At 36.5% G+C, this 21,085-nt stretch overlaps 1 protein-coding gene across 1 annotated transcript in view; it reads left to right on the forward strand.

Annotated features, from left to right (window-relative positions):
* Positions 1–12,009, forward strand: part of LOC101893029 (nucleomorphin) — a 102,578-nt gene extending 90,569 nt beyond the window's left edge. The window contains exons 7-8 of the mRNA XM_059124707.1: positions 11,724–11,944; positions 11,986–12,009. Coding sequence (XP_058980690.1) covers positions 11,724–11,944; positions 11,986–12,009 — 245 coding nt within the window. The remainder of the gene's footprint in view (positions 1–11,723; positions 11,945–11,985) is intronic.
* The last annotated feature ends 9,076 nt before the right edge of the window (positions 12,010–21,085 follow it).

Below are 21,085 nucleotides of genomic sequence, written 5' to 3' on the forward strand. Positions count from 1 at the left end.
TTCATTCTGACTTGGCACATCTCAATATTTCAATCAACACAAGATCTTTTTCGAAGATGATAGAGATACCTCCCCCACAAAGGGTCGAAGTTTTGAAAAACCAAAACGATCATAAAATCCAAAATAAGGAAATGGTTCTCTTCAAATAACACACAGCACAATATTTTTATTAACCCAAGGTTTGGTGTGAAAATGGAATATATCTGTCCACTCATTCATGTACCTCAGCCACAAAGTGTCAAAATGTTGAATATCCATGAAGCTCATAAAACCCGAAGTTAACATCCGATTGCATTCAGACTTGACATATCTCAATATTTCTATCAACACAAGATCTTTTATAAATATGTTATAGACCGTACCTCCTAGTACCTCCCCCACAAAGGGTCAAAGTTTTGAATAACGAAAACGATCATAAAATCCGAAATAAGCACCTGGTTCTCTTCAAATAAAACGCACCACAATATTTTTATTACCCTAAGGTCTGGTGTGAAAATGGAACATATCGGTCCAATCCTTCTGGTACCTCCCCCACAAAGTGTCAAAATTTTTAATATCCATTAATCTCATAAATCGCCAAAACTGCATCCGATTCCATTTAGACTTGGCGCATCTCAATATTTCTATCAACACAAGATCTTATTCGAAGATGATAGAGATCGGAAAATTCCTTCTGGTACCTCCCCCACAAAGGGTCAAAGGTTTGAATAACCAAAGCGATTATAAAATCCGAAATAAGCATTCGGTTCCCTTCATACTTCACACATCCCATTATTTCTACTAATACAAAATCTGCTGTGAAGATGGAATATATCGGTGCACTATTTCCGGTACCTCTCCCGCAAAGAGTCAACATTTTTAATATCCATGAAGCACATAAAACGCGAAATTAACATTCGATTCCATTCAGACTCAATATTTCCATCAACACAAGATTTGTTATGAAGATGGTAGAGATCGAATCCTTTCTTCAGGTACTTTTATCAGACATAGCTTACAAAACAAGTCAGCGATTCTTTAAAACTTGCAATATCTAAATATTTCTCTCCACGAAAAAAATCTGAGATGAATACGGAATTTAAGATTTCGCATAAAATTGGGTATAAATGTTAGATTTTCTTGTAATTTTGCTTATAGTAATATTTTAATCTGTATTAGATGTAAAGTATGAAAATGGAATAATTCGGTCGACTATATCTGGTACATCACGCACATTCTTAAAATTATCACATATCTCATATAAAGTAAAGGAAGTAGTCGATATAGTCCAAACCTGGCACGTCGCAATATTTATATCATATTTATTGAAGTCCAATACGAAATGGACAATTTGACCTATTCCTTGTGAACCTACTCCATAGCGGGTCAACAATTTGAATAATTATAACAGAAGCCAAAATATATTTAAACAATCGAACATTGACTGAGGGCATACATCTGTCGACTGATACTTCGCAACTTGTTATCTAAGAATTCACAAACTTAAGAAGTTATTTTTTATTGATTAAGAGATCTTTTATTGGTCCCATCTCACAATGATACTTTATAGTCCGGACGATATGTCAATTTTCAGACCACCTGAAAAACCCAAAAAAAACCCTCTCTGAGCATCGCTTTAGTCAAAGCGCCACCATTGGGCAATGTAGGGTGTATAGACAAGAGAACACCATCATCTAAATAAAAAAGGAATACAACAACAAACAACAGAAAAATCAACAACAGCAACAACTATTGCCTGACTTCGCACCCCCCCCCCCCCCCCCCCCCCCCCTTATAAATGCATCTAAGCCTCATGGTTCGAATCCATGCAGAAAATTACATATTGTTCGAAAGAGAAAGCAAATCGTTCTTTATTCCGCAATTTCACAAATCGAACAAAAAAGCAGACAAACGGGCAGATTTAAACCAGAGCAAAGTAAGCTGCCAAATGGAAAACGCATTTCCCTACTTTCAGACGTTCCACTTCAATGGAGCTGCTGGAGCTGTTTAACCAACAAAACAGTACAGCAACCCAGTACCAAGTGCTTGCAAAATCACTTGTACTGTTTACCCCACTCCCCCGAACCTTGCATCGTATTGCGGAAAAAAAGGAAATGTTGCACGTTCATTTCACTTCTCTTCTAACATCATGTTTCACAATTCATTTCATTTTATTTTCTGTTAAATTCATTTTTGCTGGAATCCTTGTTGTTTTTCTTGTTGGCGGTGAAAACTCATGTTTTGTTGGTGTGTTTGTTTGTTATTTTCATATTTTCTTTTACATGCATCGATTGCAAACGAAAGAACTATTTATTTCCATTACTAGCCAGAAACATGGCAATTCAGAAATTGTTATTCCAGATAAATGGAACATCATGGGGGCCAGTTTACTATGAAGACTCGTATTTATAATTTCTGAAAATAGTTTACAGAAAGAAAGGACTAAATTAAATTCCAAAATTGTTTTCCGAAGGGAGGGATAATTATGAAAACATAATTACCGGAAAAAAATACAAATTTAAACAAGTTAAAGAGTATCAGTCGGTTTTTCCGGCATACATCTGTCGGCAGACAATGTTCGCTTATTTAAATATATTTTGACATATGTTATGATTATTCAAATTGTTGAGCCTCTATGGAGTAGGTTCCGAAGGAATGGACCAATATAAATATCCAGTTTCCAGGTTTGGACAATATTGGTTACTTCCTAAATTCATATGAGATATGTGAAAATTTAAGAAAATGTTAAAATGTGCGTGAGGTACCAAACAAAGTCGATGGAAGTATTCCATTTTCATACCATATCTACAAATACAAATATAAATATGGACAAAATTACTAGAAAGTCGAACGTTCAGGTAAATCCGATTTTATGCGAAATTATAAATTCCATATTCATCTCAGGTTTCTGGTTGAGAGAAATATTTAGATATAGCAAGTCGTAAAGAATCGCAAGTTATGGCAGATACAAGTATTGTTACCCTTTGTGGGTGAGGTACTAGAAGGGGTTGGCAGATATATATCTTTTTCACAAGAGAGCTAAAGCTAGCAAAAATGTGTGTATGTGTGAAATTTGAAGAGAGTTGGATGCTTATTTCGCATACTTTGAGCGTTTTGTTTTTCAAAATCTCGTTACCCATGGTGGTATCAGAAGAAATGGTCCGATCTCTACCATCGTTATAACAGTTCTTGTATTGATGGAAATATTGAGATTCACCAAGTCGAAATGGAATCGGATGTTAATTTGGGGTTTTATGAGCTTCATGGATGTTCAAAATATTCACCCTTTGAGGGGTAGGTACTAGAAGAGTGGACCGATGTATCCCATTTTCACAGCACATTTTGTATTAGTAGAAATAAGGGGATGTGTGAAATATGAAGAAAACCGGATGCTTATTTCGGGTTCTATTAACGTTGTTTTATTCAAACTTTTGACACATTTTTGGGGGAGGTACCAGAAGAAATGTTTCCACCTCTATCGCCTTTATAACAGATCCTGTGTTGATAGAAATATTCAGATGTGCCAAGTCTAAATGAAATCTGAAGTTTTATTTCTCGTTTTATGAGCTTCTGGGTATTCAAAATTTTGAAATTTTTTGGGGGAGGTTCCAGAAGGAGTGGCCCTATATGTTCCATCTTAACACCAAACCTTCGGTTAATAAAATTATTGGGATGTGTAAAATTTGAAGACAATCGGACTCTTACACCACATTTTATAAGAGTTATAAATATTCAACATTTTGACCCCTTGTGAGGGGCGGTACTTGATGAAGTATACCAATATTGTCCATTGTTATACCTTACCTAGCACTGATGCAAATATTGGGATTTGCAAAGTTAGAGCAAAATCGGATTATCCTTTCTCTTTTTGTGCAGTATTATTTTTTAATTTCGACTTTTTGTGGGGGAGGTACCAGAAAGAGTGGGCCCATATTGTCCATCTCCGAACTCAATCTAAGTTTGATAATAATATTACCATGTACCATGTTTGGACCAAATCGCATACTACCTTCGAGAGTTCGCATAGCCAGTCAGACAAACAGATGGTCGGACACTGCTAATTCGACTGCAAATGTCCTGAAACGGATTTGGCCCAAAGAGACTAAAACCCTAGGGTCTAAAACCCTTATATCGATGAGGCAAGTTCCGGACGTATCAAATGATATAAACCATCTCTAGCCATATCGCTGAGGGTATAAAAACAAATGATTGGGAGCAACGAAATGCTTTAATTTCAATTTATGGCTGTTTTTGGAGATCTAATCCTATTGGGTTTTTGCAGAGACCTATGTTAAAGGGTGGTTCTGTTTTGGTAATTTTTATACTCTCCACATTGAAAAGATGGATATATTAACTTTGCCATTTCGTTTGTAACATCCATGATAACCATAAAATTCTAAGTCGATTTAACAATGTCAGTCTGACTATCTGTCTGTTGAAATCACGTTTTGATCATCCTTGTTTGATAATCCTTGTCCATTTATCCACGAATTGTTTATACCCTCCCCCATACTATGGAGGGTATATTAACTTTGTCATTTCGTTTTTAACTCCTCGAAATACTCATGTCAGACCCAACAAAGTATATGTATTCTTGATCAGCGTAAAATTCTAAGTCGATTTAGCGAGGTCCGTCTGTCTGTCCGTCTGTCTGTCTGTCTGTCTGTCCGTCCGTCCGTCTGTCCGTCTGTCTGTCCGTCTGTCTGTCCGTCCGTCCGTCTGTCTGTCCGTCTGTCTGTCCGTCTGTCTGTTGTAATCTTTCGAATGAATTGAGATAGATGGCTAAAATTTTGCACACATGTTTATTTTTCCAGCAGGCAGGTTAAGTTCGTAAATGGGCCATGTAGGTCCACGTTTTGATATAGCCCCCATATAACGGTGCCTCCCTATATTCGGTATTTTGATGATTTTAGCGACATTATTCACCGGAATTGTTTCAAATTTGGTATTTGAAGTTCCAAATGGATACTTCACCATAAGATAGAAAACTGTCTGTGCACGTCCATGCCTTCGTATAGCCCCCATATAACGGTACCTCCCGATATTCGGAATTTTGATGATTTAAGCGACCTTTTTCCCGGAAGTAATTTAAAATTTAGTATTTGAAGTTCAAAATGGATACTACACCCTAAGACAGAAAATTGCCTGTGCGGGTCCAGGTCTTCGTATAGGCCCTATATATCAGTACCTCCCTATATTCGGTATTTTGACGATTTTAGGTACAATACCCATCGAAATTGTTTGAGATGTGGTATTTGAAGTTCGTAATGGATATTTCGGGTCTTCGCACAGCTCCAATTTAACGGCACCTCCTTATATACGATATTTTGATGATTTTAGCTACATTATTCACCGTTTATTTCAAGTTTCGAATTTGAATATGGTAATGGCTTATGACAAACAATGCCTATGTATGTCCACGTCGTATAGACCGCAATATAACGGCAATATTCGGGTTTTTTAAAATTTTAACATAATTTTTTAAGGATTTTATTTTTTGGAAATTTCCAAATTCGTTGCAAACGGTGGAGGGTATTAAAAGTTCGGCCCGGTCGAACTTAATGTTTTTTACTTGTAGTAGTTTTAATCCGCGGAGAAATAGTGAAGCAATCCTAAATTTTCTTTGCAAGGAGAGATAATATCTATTTAGAACTCCAAATGTCAAGTTACACATGATTTGGCTTAAAATTGGTCAGAGCATTAAAATGTCTGAGAAAAATAGAATTCTACCTTGAATTAATCTCTTTTTTTTTTAAATCAAGATACAGCTAACATTATTTGACTTAAAGTTTTGACACAATAGAAATGTGGCACAAATATTTGCATTGTGTTTTCCTAAGATAATGGTTCTTCTACACATTCGATATTTCGCCGACTTAAGTTCCCCATTTCTAAAATTGGCTATTAGTAGGTCGAAATAAATTAAAGCTTCGGTGGCAGAATATTTTTTTATTTATTTATTTATTTATTTATTTTTTTTTTTTTTGTATTAAACAATTTGTCACAAAAATAATTCATAAAGTCAATTTGAAACAAATCAACAACAAAAATTGCATATGTGTTAAAAAATATTTCCCAGGTCTTCTCTCACTATTGCCAATAATTCCACTTACCGGAAGGAGGGAAACAAATCACAGAATCTCTTTAACAACTACTTTCCATAACACATCATTGCTTTGCTCATTCTTATCTTCACACATGCAATTTCGTTAATATTTAGCATTTGAAGTTCGATTGACAACGAATCGAATCGTTTTGGAAAACTCAATTCCTTGATGCATTTACCAGAGCATAACGAAGCCAAACATGTGGAAATTTCAATGTTTCAACTTGAGTGAAGATGAAAAACTGAAAATGAAATTCACTCACTTTGGAATGCAAAAAAGCCATAAGAGCAACAACAGCAAATGCAAATCATTTTGTGTGTTCAAATCAAATATGAAAGCAGGATATCAAGAAATAAAATTAACCATTTGCATTATTTAGAAATTTAAGAGTTCTTGTAAGGCACTCTAAACGAAATTTACAACAGTAAGGAAAATTCAAAAGTCGGGCGGGGCCGACTATATGATAACCTACACGACTATGCATTTTTACCACCTATCAACATTTGGCTTTACAGCAGTTATAATTCGGTTTCAGTGGGAACTAATATATTGGAGGCATATCCAAATTGGCTGAAACATACAATGGGAGCTATAGCTATATCTGAACCGATTTTCTCCAAATTTGATGAACTTGCTTCTAGACAGAATTTGGTCGGATGTACCAAAATTCAGGTCATTAGCCATTTGGCACATAATTAACCAGAAAATCGGTTTAAGATATATATAGCAGCTATATCCAAATCTGATCCAATCTTGCTAAAACTTGGCAGAGGTAATTCCGAACTCTATAAGATATCTGGTACCAAATACCAGTGTTGTCGAATGCATATTACGAATATGAGGGACATAAAAATCAAATCGGATGAAACATATATATGGGAGCTATAGCTATATCTGAACCGATTGTCACCAAACTTACTTGCTTCTAGAACGAATTCGGTCGGATGTGCCAAAATTCAGATCATTTGGACTGATATTGGCCATTTGGCGCACAATTAACCCGAAAATCGGTTGAAGATATATAAAGCAGCTATATCCAAATCTGATCCGATCTTGATAAAACTTCGCAGACGTATTTCGGGGATGTATCTAACATTTGGTACCAAATATCATTGTCGTGGAGTGCATATTACGCATGTGAGGGACTTAAAACCCCAATTCGGGTGAAACATACAGTGTTGCCCATATTCGACGGACCCATCTGGCAACGCCATAACTTTTGACAGAGATGTCACATCGCTCAATGACATACCGCGTTTGAAGCGTCAGTCCAAGCAGATTTTTACCATGAACCAATACACGCCAAGCGAGCGCTCTGAAATAGTTGAAATATACATTCAACAGAAGAAGTCAATTGTGAAAACTCAACGTGCTTTTAAAACATTAAAAAATGTGAGAAGTGCGCCTTCTAAGAACACCATTAAGCGTTTATACGAAAAATTTTCGACTGGTAAGGCTCTTTCTAATCCGAAGAGGCCATACAAAAGTCGACAAAGGCGATCGGCCGAGAATATCGCTGCCGTACGAGCTAGTGTTGAGAGGTCCCCAAGAACATCCCAAAAACGCCGTTCTCAGCAGTTGGGCATGGCTCGGTCCACTTTACAACGGATTATTCGCATTGATTTGCATTTGTTCCCGTACAAAATTCAATTGACGCAAAGAAGTTTGCCTGCGGACAAGCCTCGTCGATTGGAATGGGCCCAAAGGTCCGTGGAGTATGGGCAACCCGTATATGTAGAAGCTATAGCTATATCTGAATTTGATGTATTTGCTTCTAGACTAAATTCGATCAGATTTACCAAAATTCAGGTCATTAGATCATATATTGGCAATTTGGTGCACAATTAACCCGTAATCGGTTGAAGATATATGGGAGCTATATCTAAATCTGATCCGATTATCACCAATTTCAATAGGGTTCCTCCTTGGGCCAAACAAATATTGTTTGCAAACTTTCATCTCAATCGGATAATAAATGCGACCTGCATTTTTTTAACAAGAATACATGGACGGGCGGACGGACTGACATGCATAAATCGAATCAGAAAATGATTCTATGAATATCATCAGAATTAACTATGGGTCTATCTCGCTTCCTTCTCCCTGTTACAAATAAATGCACAAAGAAATAATACCCTTACCACTATGTGGTGCAGGGTATAAAAACACAATTTATAGGAATTATTGGGATGGCAAATCGATTTGTAATTCTAAACACCAGTAAACTAAAAAAGCTCTGGAGAATTATCAGTCAAAGACATAAAAGTATAAACATTGGAAAAAATGCATATGAGCTTTAATTTTTCTATCAGATAATAGATGGTAGGCGACATAACAGAAATGCATTGGAAATTTTAGAAGAATATGTTATTTCGACATCGCCGAAAAATAGCGGAAATACGCGGAAAAAATATCACGTATGATAAACATGCTCTCAAAAATCTATTCCAGAGAGTTTCCTTGTACATTGAATCGATAAAAATCAACAACAACCCTTAAAATGTGTCAGCTCTGTAAAATTATAATATAATGCTATATCACGATATCGTGATATAACATATTTTTCCACTACCAACGCCATCTATTGTCTTTACATCAGTATTGAATTACAAAATTAATTAGTACAAAATTTGAATAAAGAGGGCTTTTATCTTTAACATGAAAGTTCCGTGAAAAATATATCCATATGAGGCTATAAAAAGCAACCAACCTCTCTGATTTACAACGAACTGTATTTTCCTTTTTCGTATTTCAAATAAAATTTACAACATCTTTAAATTGAACAACTATTGTGGTCCTCTTTTTCAATTGCCCTAGAAATGTGAATCTCTAATAAAGATTTTATTGTTTTCCATATCTTTTTTAGTTTTTTTTTCATTCTTTTTTCTACTCTGCCAACCCCAGGGGTGGGGGAATGTTCCAAACTAAAAATAAATCAAAAATTGATGCACACACCATTAACCATAAACAAAAAGCGATGAACAACAAATATTTTTTGGGGGAAGGGAAAAAACACAATTGAAATATATGTAGAGAATAGCACAGAGAAGTAGAAAACAATTGTCCTGAAACTGGAGCAGAAAAACAAACTATGAACAAATAATTAAAGAGGCAAAACTTCAAAATTGACAGTGCCGTCCATGAGATATATGTAGTAGGGAACAATTCAGTTATGGTGTAGGTAATATTTTATTGAAAAGAAGATGGGCCCAGTAATTTGATCATTTAGAGACATGTCATTGTGATCGCACTGCTGACTAAAGAAACAAGGAAATCCTCGAATTTGGGAATTCATAGAGAGGAGGGCTTAAATATATGTAAAAATTTTCCAAAGGCAATAGTGCGGAAAATCCATTAAACAAAATTCCAATTAAGGCTTACAATTTTGCCGAAATAAAGATGGAGTGGTTCAAAACAAATATGACTTTAAATATATAAATTAATATTACCGCAGATCTGGATGAATCCCCTCTTTCGGTATTAAGCATACAATTTGTGTCGAATCTCGTTCAAACAAACCCCAGCTGCGATTTAGAATGTGGGTAGTACATACTAGTTTTATTGATTTACAGGGGGAGATAAAAGATGCAACAAAGTCAAACGCCATAATTTTTACATTATTTAAAAAAAAAAAAATTAGTGAAGGAAGTAAAAAATGTCGGAAATAGCATCAAATTTTAGAATAAGTTTTGATTTGTTCGAATTGGTCACCTTTGGCACGAATTATGTCCTTCAAACGGCCAATGAAACCGTCACACGCTGCCCGAATGTTGCTCTGCGGTATTTTGGGTCATACCCAGCGAAGGGCTTGCTTGAAGTGATCGACACTTTGGTATTTTTTAGTGCCAACCTTGCTTTCCAAAATACTCCAGAGACAATAGTCCCAACGGATTGGTATCCGTAGATTTTGGTAGCCATTGTGCGCTGGAAATGATGCGAGGAACTTCATTTTGTAAAATGTTTGCGCTTGTGTCCAAGTGGCTATCGTTAAAGCACTCCAGCAATTAAATGTGAATAAAACTTTTGTGTCTCGTACCATCGTTTGTTAGCGCGATACTGGTAGCGTAGCCCGACGTCAAGGAAGTGGATGGAAGAAAATCAAGAAAAGAAAATCAGCAAAAATGGTTCGAAAAGTAACGAAGCGACTTGATCGAAACCCGCGTCGCAGTGGCCGAAAAATGACTCGTGAGCTGAACATATCGCAATATTCCATTCGGCAAATATTGAAAAATGAGTTCGGTGTAAAGCCATTGAACTTCCAAAAAGTGCAAGAACGTATACCTACACCGAACAAAATACACTCAAAAGAGCTAAAGAGTTTCATCGCTTGGCCAAAAGGAGTGAAGTGCCGAATTGGGGTTTCTCCGATGAGAAAACGTTCGTTGTCCAGCAGTTTGTAAACAAACACAAATTATCGTGTTCACTTGCAAAAGAGGTCAGCTGAAAATGTGCACCTTCGGTTGGCCACCAGAACTCAAGCGCCGGCCATGGTAATGGTGTGGGCCGCCATAACAGCTGATGGTCGCTCTACACTCGTAGTAATCGACCGTGGCATCAGAATAAATGCTGAAAATATTCTGGAAGGTGTATTGGGCACGCAAACATTTTTGCCGCAAACCTTGGACATTCCAACAGGACTCAGCACGCGCCATCCAAGAATGGTTACAAAATGAGATTCCTCGCTTCATTTCCAGCGCACAATGGCTACCAAAATCTCCGGATACCAATCCGTTGGACTATTGTGTCTGGAGTATTTTGGAAAGCAAGGTTGGCACTAAAAAATACCAAAGTGTCGATCACCTAAAGTAAGCGCTTCGCCGGGAATGGGCCAAAATTCCGCAGAGAAACATTCGGCCAGCGTGTGACGGTTTCATTGACCGTTCGAAGGCCATAATTCGTGCCAAAGATGACCAATTCGAACAAATCTAAACTTATTCTAAAATTTGATGCTATTTCCGACATTTTTGCTTTCTTTCAAAAAAAAAAATGTAATAATTATGGCGTTTGACTTTTTTGTTTTTTTTTTTTTTATCTCACCCTGTATACCTCAATACACAAAGATTTCAAGGAATCTTAATCCTGAAATTAAAGAAAGATTGTGGAAGAAGACGAATTTATCCTCTCTATTTAGGTTATTTTGCGATGTTATTTTTAAAAACATAGATAAAAGTGTTATAAATTTTTTGTTGTACTTCCATAATCTACTGGATGTTTTAGTATATTCACCTATTTGAGACACAGTCGGTTGATATTATAAAAACTGGCATTTGTTGAATATCCCTGCCAGCCCAATTTCTGCATTTTATGTAGTTTATGCTACAATATTTTTAATTTTTTTTAGCTTTTTGTAGTCATATAAGTTAAGAGAAGATATCTGCAAATCTTACACATAAAACCATTTCAAATTTACACCACCTATTGAACAATACAATCCTGATGAAACTCTTCAATACCATATCCCGTTGCTGTTGCAACCACCCCAAAAACATTTCACCATCAACAACACCCAACTCAGGCACACATCATTGTTTGGCGAACAACAACAAAACTCAATTTCCTGGATTTTACTTTTCTAACCACTTATCGTCATTTCACCATTTCATGTTTTTCGCCTGTTCTTCTCTCATTTTGTTACAGAAATCATCGAAGCCCACAAGAACCATCAGCTTTGTTCGCTGACAGGCGTTGAAGGTGGACATTCGTTGGGCGGTTCATTGGCTGTGCTGAGGACTCTATATGCCATCGGTGTTCGGTATATGACACTGACATCGACGTGTCACACACCATGGGCGGATTCCAGTTATGCGGATGCACCAACGTTCAACGTTAAACATGGAGGTTTAACGATATTTGGCAAGGTAAGTACTGACACTTTACATTCCTCCCTCTAGGCTTGCAGCACACCATTCTACAACAATACTAAATATAATAGTCGAACAGGTAGATTTCCCATTGCCAAAGGCTCCAAAGCCATTTTTACTCGGGGACTATTTACGCTTTAGGTTGAGGGGAGTAGAGAACACCAATCGATTGATATGATAAACCTCGGAATAAATTGTCCACCAGAGCTATTTTCGTTCTACAAAATTTTCTGCACGTTTTGTATTAAAAATGTCAACGCTGTCATCTATCATCAACGGACAGAGTAATATTAGCTGCTCAGAAACATGTTCTGTTCACGATAACACAGGTACGAGTAAAGTGGATTTTGTTTTCCATTCAAAGCCAGACCAACGAGGAGCAAAGCATTTCTCAACAATTTGTAAGAACATCAAATTGGCTGGCGGCGACGACAGCAGATGGATGAGAAGTCACCGTGATGTAGATTTTCTAATTGAACAATTTGAAAAGCAAATTGGGAGATAATTTGATTTTATGATGAAATAAAGGCAGGCATTGAGACGATATCAAATTTTTGGGAAAGGGAATGAAAACGGAGAATGAAAGCTAATTTGTAATGATAAAACTATGTAAGGAGGGGATATGATTTGTATAGGAAGAGTTCTATTTTTCTATAAACAGAAGCTATTCCAAATGAAAATGTCTTTTTTTCAAATAGAAACCGTAAAAATGGCGTTCTCTAGGACAATGGAAACAAGTAAAGAACTTTTAATACCCTTCACCATTTCGAAGTAACTTGACAAAATGCAAAAAAAAATCCGTCGAAAAATACCAGTCCTGCATATACATTTTTTCATAGGCTATAGTACAGGGTTGCCCATATTCGACGGACCCATGTTTTTTTTGTTTTAAATCAAAGAAAAAAATAAAAATTTGGCGGTTGGCAATGTTAATCATTTAATTTGTTCCAAGTAGATTTGTTTACATCAATTTTTAAATATGATATCTCTCAAATGGCCGCCTCTGGCGTTGATGACGTATTGTGCCCTTTTTGCTGCCTTTTCCATCGTTTTTGCCGAGATTTCAGCCGGAATAGCGCCTATTTCTTCACGAATGTTGTCCTTGAGCTCTTCTACGGTCCTTGGTTTGTTAACGTAAACCTTTGACTTCAAATATCCCCACAAGAAGAAGTTAGGCGGCGTAAAATAGGGCGAACGCGGTGGCCAAATAGGGCGAACGTGGTGTTTTCGACATCAAACGGCCCGGAAACAAATTCTTCAGAAAATCGATTGTTATGCGACTTGTGTGCGGTGGAGCGCCGTCTTGTTGAAACCAGAACTGCCTCATACGCCTTCGACGAATAATTGGCATCACAAAATTGGTCATCATGTCGCGATAACGCTCCTGATTGATGGTAACAGCATGGCCATTTTCATTTTGGAAGAAAAACGGCCCAATGACAGTTTTCGCACTAACGCCGAACCAAACTGTGACTTTTTCGTCATGAAGAGGCACTTCTTGAATCTCCTGTGGATTTTCAGTGGCGTAAAAACGGCAATTTTGATTATTTACGGTCCCATTCAATGTAAAATGGGCTTCATCGGACATGATAATTTTGTTCCAAAATTGCTCGTCATCTTCGGCCATTTCGATGGCATTTCACAATTGACTGCTTCTGTTGAATGTAAATTTCAAATATTTCAGAGCGCTCGCGTGGCGTGTATTGGTTCATGGTAAAAATCTGCTTGGACTTACGCTTCAAACGCGGTATGTCATTAAGCGATGTGACATCTCTGTCAAAAGTTATGGCGTTGCCAGATGGGTCCGTCGAATATGGGCAACCCTGTACTCATTACGAACTACAGATGCGAAATTTGAAACAATTCGGGTAAAAAATGTCTCTAATATCATCAAACTGGAAACAATTCCGGTGAATGATGCCGCCAATAGCATCAAATTACAAAATATAGGGAGGTGTCGTTATATGAAGAAGTGGAATGTAGTATCCATTACGAACTTCATGTACGAAATTTAAAACAATTCCGGTAAGAAATTTACCTAAAATCATCAAAATACCGAATATTGGGAGATATCGTTATATTGGGGCTATATCAAAACGTCGAGAGACAGGGCTCATTTACGGTCTTAACCTATGAATATTCGGATTTTTTACAATTTTAGTCACATTTTTAAACAGAATTGTTTCAAATTTGGTACTTGGAGACAATTTGTTATACAAGCTCACGTTTTCGTATAGCCCCATAGGTACCTCCCCATATTCTGTATTTTGATGATTTTAGGGGCATTATTCAAAGGAATTATTTTAAAGTTAGTATATGGAGTCGATAATAAGTACTATATTCTCTGATAGAAAATTATACACATAGGCACACATTTTCGTATGGCCCCCATATTATTTTGATGATTATACCCTCAATCATGTGTCCAGAGAGGGTATATATATCATTTGATACGCCCAAAACGTGCCTCATCAAAATAACGGTTTTAGACTTTAGGCCTCTTTGGACCAAATACGTTTCAAGACATTTGGAGTCGATCTGGTGGTGACCGTCCGCCCGTCGGTCTGGCTGGCATGACACTCGAGAGTTATCGTGCGGACGTCCGGACGGAAATCGCTATATTGACTCCAAATGTATCCGATTTGGTCAAAACTTGGTATATCGTAATGCTATTATAAAGCGTACATCGAGTTCAGAGATGGGCAATATCGGTTAACTTCATAGGGTACCTCCCCAGGAACATTCTAATTTTAATATTTATGCTACGGTAGGTGCGAAAATAGACAATATCGCTCCATACCTCCCCCACAAAGGGTCAAAACTTTAAATAATTAAACCCCTTATAGATTGTGATATAAAAATCCGATAGCCTACTACTTTCGCACATCACAATATTTTTATTAACCCAAGGTCTGGTGTGAAGATATGGAATATATCGGTCCACTCCTTCTGGTACCTCCCTTACAAATTTTTGATAACCAAAACGGTTAAAGATACACAATATTCATGCAAATATTTTCAAACTCAGCTCATTCCAATATTTCGATTAACACAAGATCAGCCGTGAAGATACCTCCCATGGGTTAAAATATTCAATAATTATGACTCTCATAAAATAAGGAATAATCATTCGGATCTCTTCATATTTCATACATTCCATTATTTCTACTTTCACAAGATTTGCTGTAAAGTTGGGATATATCGGTCGTTTCCCTCTTGTACCTCCCCCCACATAAAACGCTCATAAAACGCGAAATTAACATCCGATTCCATTCGAACTTGGAATATCTCAATATTTCTACCAACACAAGATCTGTTATAAAGATGGTAGAGATCGGAACATACCTTCTTGGTGCTCATAAAACCTCCTAACATCCTATTCCATTCAGACTTGGTACGTCTCAATATTTCCATCAGAACAAGATCTGTTTTTAAGGAACTTTAAAAAATGTCCAAAAAATGTTCTGTCGAAATATGCCGATTTAAAAAAAACCGTTATATGGAGGATATACGAAGACATGGTCCTGCATATACAGTTTTTATACCCTACAACACTATGTGTTGGGGTAATTATAAGTTTGATTGGCCCAAAAGATATGTAACACCACGAAATATTGGTTTCCCACATTGGTTTCCTAGCTCGCTGAGCTGAGTCGATCTAGCTATGCATGTCCGTCCGTCCGTCTGTCCATGTTAATTTGTAATCACGCTACAGGTCGCAATTATGGCCCGATCTTCACGAAATTTTGAATGGAAGTGGGGCTAGGTCAGAATAGAACCCTATTACTTTTGGATATAATCGCATAACATTTAGGGGTTGAAATGGACCAAAAACTGAAAAAATTCCAGATTTTGCAGTTGCTCTACAGGTCGCAATTATAGATCAATCTAAGCGGGAGTTATTATGGGGCTAGAGCTTAGGGCTGGGCAGAAGCCTTCCAATTTTGATGGTCATCGGGTAATATTTAGTGGGTGAAATAGGCCACAACATTTGTGTTAAATAAAAGTCAAATTTTCCATTAAACCGCGAATATTTTTAATCCCGGCGAAATCACAAATAGACGAACAGTTCAATTCTAACCGTTATGTAGATGCCGATAGTAAATATATCGGATATATATAGGGAAATATATACAATGTGTATATACAAAGGAAGGGGATGTTAGTTAGAATGCTTATATCTCAAGAATGGCTGGACCGATTTTGGCAAATGTCCTCTTGACATAAAGGAATAAAATCTAAAAAATCGCATAGAAAGGTATCAATAATGATGTTAATATAGATTTTGTAGTATTTTGTGACATTTTTTTATTTTTTCATATTTTTTATCGCATGCGATTTTTTCAATTTGACTTATAATATTGAAAATATAAATATAACAAAATATAACATTTTCCCACCTTACAGCACAGGTTGGGGTTATTATATACAGATTGCAATTATCGTCCGATCTTCACGAAAATTTTCACAAGGGTAGGGATAGGCTCAGAAGGGCTAGGCCTATTGTTTTCAAAGATGATTTAGGGGTTGAAATGGACCAACAACTAAAAAATTTCCTGATTTTGCAGCCGTTATAAAGGTCACAAGTAAAAAACAAAGGACATGAAATCTCACCTGAAGTTAGAGCGGGTAGAATGGACCACTACTTTTGTGTGAAAAAATACTAACATTACTTACAGACGATATCCAAAATACACAAAAGGCGAACTTCTGGCTTTTTTATGCTGATTTCGTTGACGAATATAGCAGCATATTGTATACAAGCAAATCATATAGATGAGTTTAAATTTGAAGTACATAGGGGCCTATTGCATTTTTTTTGCATTTGAGAAGATCGCAAAATATTTAGGGGTTCAAATGAACCAAAAACAGAAAAATTTTTATAAAATAAATTTGGACGTAAGGGGGCTTCTTACATATTGTAGTGTTGTAGGGTATCACATGGTCGGCCCCGCACGACTATAGCCTTTGCTTACTTGTTATTATAGGCTGTAATACCCCTTACGAAGTTTAAATGTGAAACTTCAAACAATTCCGGTGAATTATGTCGCAATGTGTCGCTGATGTATGAAGACGTGGACCTACTGAGACAATTTTCTGTCATAGACTGTAGTACCCATTACGAGCCTCAAATACGAAATATGAAATAATTTTGTTGAATATGAGGAGGTATCGTTATATGGGAACTTTACGAAGATGTGGACCTGCACACGAGTTTTTTTTTTTTTTTTTTTTTTTTTGTCATAGGCTGTAGTATCCATTACGAACTTTAAATACGAAATTTTAAACAATTCCGGAAAAGTTTCGCTAAAATCATGCAAATAGCGATTATCGGGAGGTACTGTTGTATGGGATATACGATATCGAACACCTGTATAAACAAAGCTCTTCCAGAGGGTAAAGTGCTCACACAAAACTCCTACTGTGAATTTTCAGACAATTCCAGTGAAAAATTTGGCTACAATTATCCAAATAGCAATTATCGGGGGTACTACGGGGCTATACGATATCGTGGACCGATATAGACCATCTTCGAACTTAACCTGCCTGCAGACAAAAAACTGATCTGTGCAAAATTTTAGCTTTCTATCTTAATTCGTTTTGACTCCAGCGTGATTACAACCGACGGACAGACCGACAAGGCTAAATCGTCTTAGCATTTTACGCTGATCAAGAAAAGATGTATATACTTTGTTAGGTCTAAAATTATTTTTTCGATGAGTTACAAATGGGAAGACGAACGTAATAAACCCTCCATGCTATGTATGGTGGAGGTCATAAAAAAATGTGCCATTTATAAAATGAATATTTTTTTAGCTTTTTCCTTTAAACAGCATTACTTAGCAGTTGCCTTTTTTATACCCTCCACCATACTATGGAGGGTATATTAACTTTGTCATTCCGTTTGTAACTCCTCGAAATACTCATGTCAGACCCAACAAAGTATATATATTATTGATCATCGTAAAATTCTAAGTCGATTTAGCCATGTCCGTCTGTCTGTCTGTCTGTCTGTCTCTCCATCTGTCTGTCCGTCTGTCTGTCTGTTGTAATCACGCTATCTTTCGAACGAATTTAGATAGTAGGCTAAAATTTTGAACACGTGCTTATTTTTCCAATAGGCAGGTTAAGTTCGCCATGTAGGTCTACGTTTTCAAATAGTCCCCATATATAAGTACCTCCCGATATTCGATATTTTGATGATTTTAGCGTCATTATTCACCGGAATTGTTTCAAATTTGGTATTTGAGATTCGTAATGGATACTACAGCCTATGACAGAAAATTGTCTGTGCAGGTCCACGTCTTCGTATAGCCCCCATATAACGGTACCTCCCAAACTTCGGTATTTTGATGATCTTAGCGTCATTATTTAGCGGAATTGTTTCAAATTACGTATTTAGAGTTCGTAATGGAAACTACAGTCTGTGACAGAAAATTGTCTATGCTGGTACAGATCTTCGTATAGGCCCCATATGTCAGTACCTCCCTATATTTGGTATGTACAGTACCCACCGAAATTTTTTGAGATGTCGTATTTGACGTTCGTAATGGATGCTATAGCCTGTGACAGAAAATTGTCTATGCTGGTCCAGGTCTTCCCACAGCTCCGATATAACGGAGTTTCGAATTTGAATATGGTAATGGCTTATGACAAACAAGGCCTATGTAGGTCCACGTCGTATAAAACAATATAACGGCTATATTCGGTATTTTTAAAATTTTAACAGAATTTTTTTAGGACTATATTTTTTGAAAATTTTCAAATTCATTCCAAATGGTGGAGGGTATTCAAAGTTCGGCCCGGCTGAACTTACTGCTTTTTAAGTTGTTTCATAATATGTTCTCCTCCATATCAATTGTTTTCAAAATTCCTTTGAACCGTACTTCCCAATGCAGTATTTTCCATATGCATGTGTATGTGAAAATTAATTAAATTTGCGATTATAATGAGAACCTAAAGCAATATTCGAACATTAATTACATATTTATGAAATAAAACAGATGTGAAATCAGAACATGTGTCATAATGTAATTTTTCATGTTTTTCCTTCTGTTAGTGTTGTTTTCGTTTTCGGTTTTTTTTTTTTTTGGAAACACAACATTCCATCAATGAAATTCAAATCATAATTCCATTATTTGAGTAACAGCAACGATCCAACCATCCGTATCCGTATTGAACATATATCCCAAATACATGTTCATTGGTAGTCGTACAAACTTTGGTATTTGCCACAACATCAGTCAGTCGCAGTCGTTCACTCGACTGCCCAACCAATGGGGAGAATATAATGTCGAACAAGAAAATTATAAATTCCCCATTTTGTAGATTTTGTGATTGTTCGGCTGTTTAGCCAATGCATAGCAGCAGTGTGAAAAACCACCGAATGTGGAATATGGTGCCTATCGTTGATGCTGCTTCAGATGTCGCTACACTTGGCTGTGTTCATTTCAATGTCCATGCCAACAATTTCGGGGGGTGAGAACAAAGCAAAGGCATTGCCTAACTCCACACTCACACACACGACATCATATTAATGACGTATGCACCGAGACAATGACAATGATGATGACGATGACGATGCTCATACCAATCGCAATGATAATGACGATGTTGCTGACAAAACTTGGGAATGCTCCGATAATAATAAATATTTGTGTAGCAATGTTCGGACCCCCCTACTTATGGTGCGGCCGTGTTGCCAATGTTATTATTGCTGATATTGTCAAAATGAGATTCTCTCATTTACCTCGAAAATTATTTGTATTTATAAGTCGCAAGAAGTAGAAGAAGTATGTAGAGAATTGTGGCTTTAGCTCTAGGTGTATCGAAAGCACATTAACTAAATACAAATGCATGAATGTAGATATGTGTGATGTGATCGCGCGTGTGTGTGTGTATCTGTAATGGGTATTTACGCATTTTAAAATATCATGTTATGCATGGGAAGTGGATTACATAAAGCCAGAGATGGAAATCGGTATCACATATGATATGATTACAGATTATAAATTTAAAGCTAAAAATAGAGGACATGTGTTTCGGTGTTCGGAAAGTTTATATACTAGTGTAGTCAAAATAGTACCCCCATATTTCCATACTTTTGAAATTTTCCATATTTTTCTAAATATTCTACAAAATTATTTGTCATAAAATTTTACTATAGGTCGTCGAAAAGGTCAGAAGTCTAAATTTTACTTAAACTCCAGGAATAAATAAATTTGAATTTGAAACGCATTTTAGGTTCAAAGCCGGATTTTATGTGAGGTTATGCAAAAATCTCCTACAAAGAGTTATTTTTGAAAAATAGTATCAATCGTTTTTGCAGACAGATCTGTACCCCCAGCCTTCATTTATGATCAAACTGTTGACCCTATATGGGGGTATTCCAAAGCAGTTGGCCTATTCGTATCAGACCTAAGACTGATGTAAGTATTACAACGTGCCAGATTTGGACTGTAGCAACTACTTCCTATAATTTATATGAGATATGTGCAAATTTTTGGAAAATGAAATATGCGTGAGGTACCAGATATAGCGGACCGAAGTATTCCATCTTCATACTTCGTCTATGCCTATCGGTATGTGTATGTCTAAACCTATCGGTATGTGCAAAATTTAAAAAAAAAAATCAAACATTTATATGCATTTTTATGCGAATTCATAATTTCGGATAAATTACATACTTATATCGGATTTCTGGTTAAGAGAAATATTTAGATATAGCAAGTTGTAAAGAATCGCCGACTTGCTTCGCCAGTTATAACATATAAAAGTATTGAAAATTGTGACTCTTTGTGCGTTTTGTTTTTCAAAATCGTGAACAATAGGTGGGAGAGGTACCAGATGAAATGGATCCAATGTTGGGGAGGTACCAAAAGGAGAGGACTGATTTATTCCATTTTTACACCAGACCTTGTGTAATTTGAAGAGAACTGAATGATTATTTCGGATTTTACGATCGTTTTGGTTTTTCAAAACGTTCACACTTTATATGGGAGGTACCATAAGGAGTGGTCCGATCTCTTCCATCTTTATAACAGAACTTGTGCTTATAGAAATATTGAAATGTACCAATTCCGATATATTTCATCTTCACACCAGACCTTGGATTAATAAAATCATTTTATAAGAGTT

The sequence above is a fragment of the Musca domestica genome, unplaced genomic scaffold, assembly GCF_030504385.1.
Source record: "Musca domestica strain aabys unplaced genomic scaffold, Musca_domestica.polishedcontigs.V.1.1 3, whole genome shotgun sequence".
NCBI classification, from domain to species: domain Eukaryota; kingdom Metazoa; phylum Arthropoda; class Insecta; order Diptera; family Muscidae; genus Musca; species Musca domestica.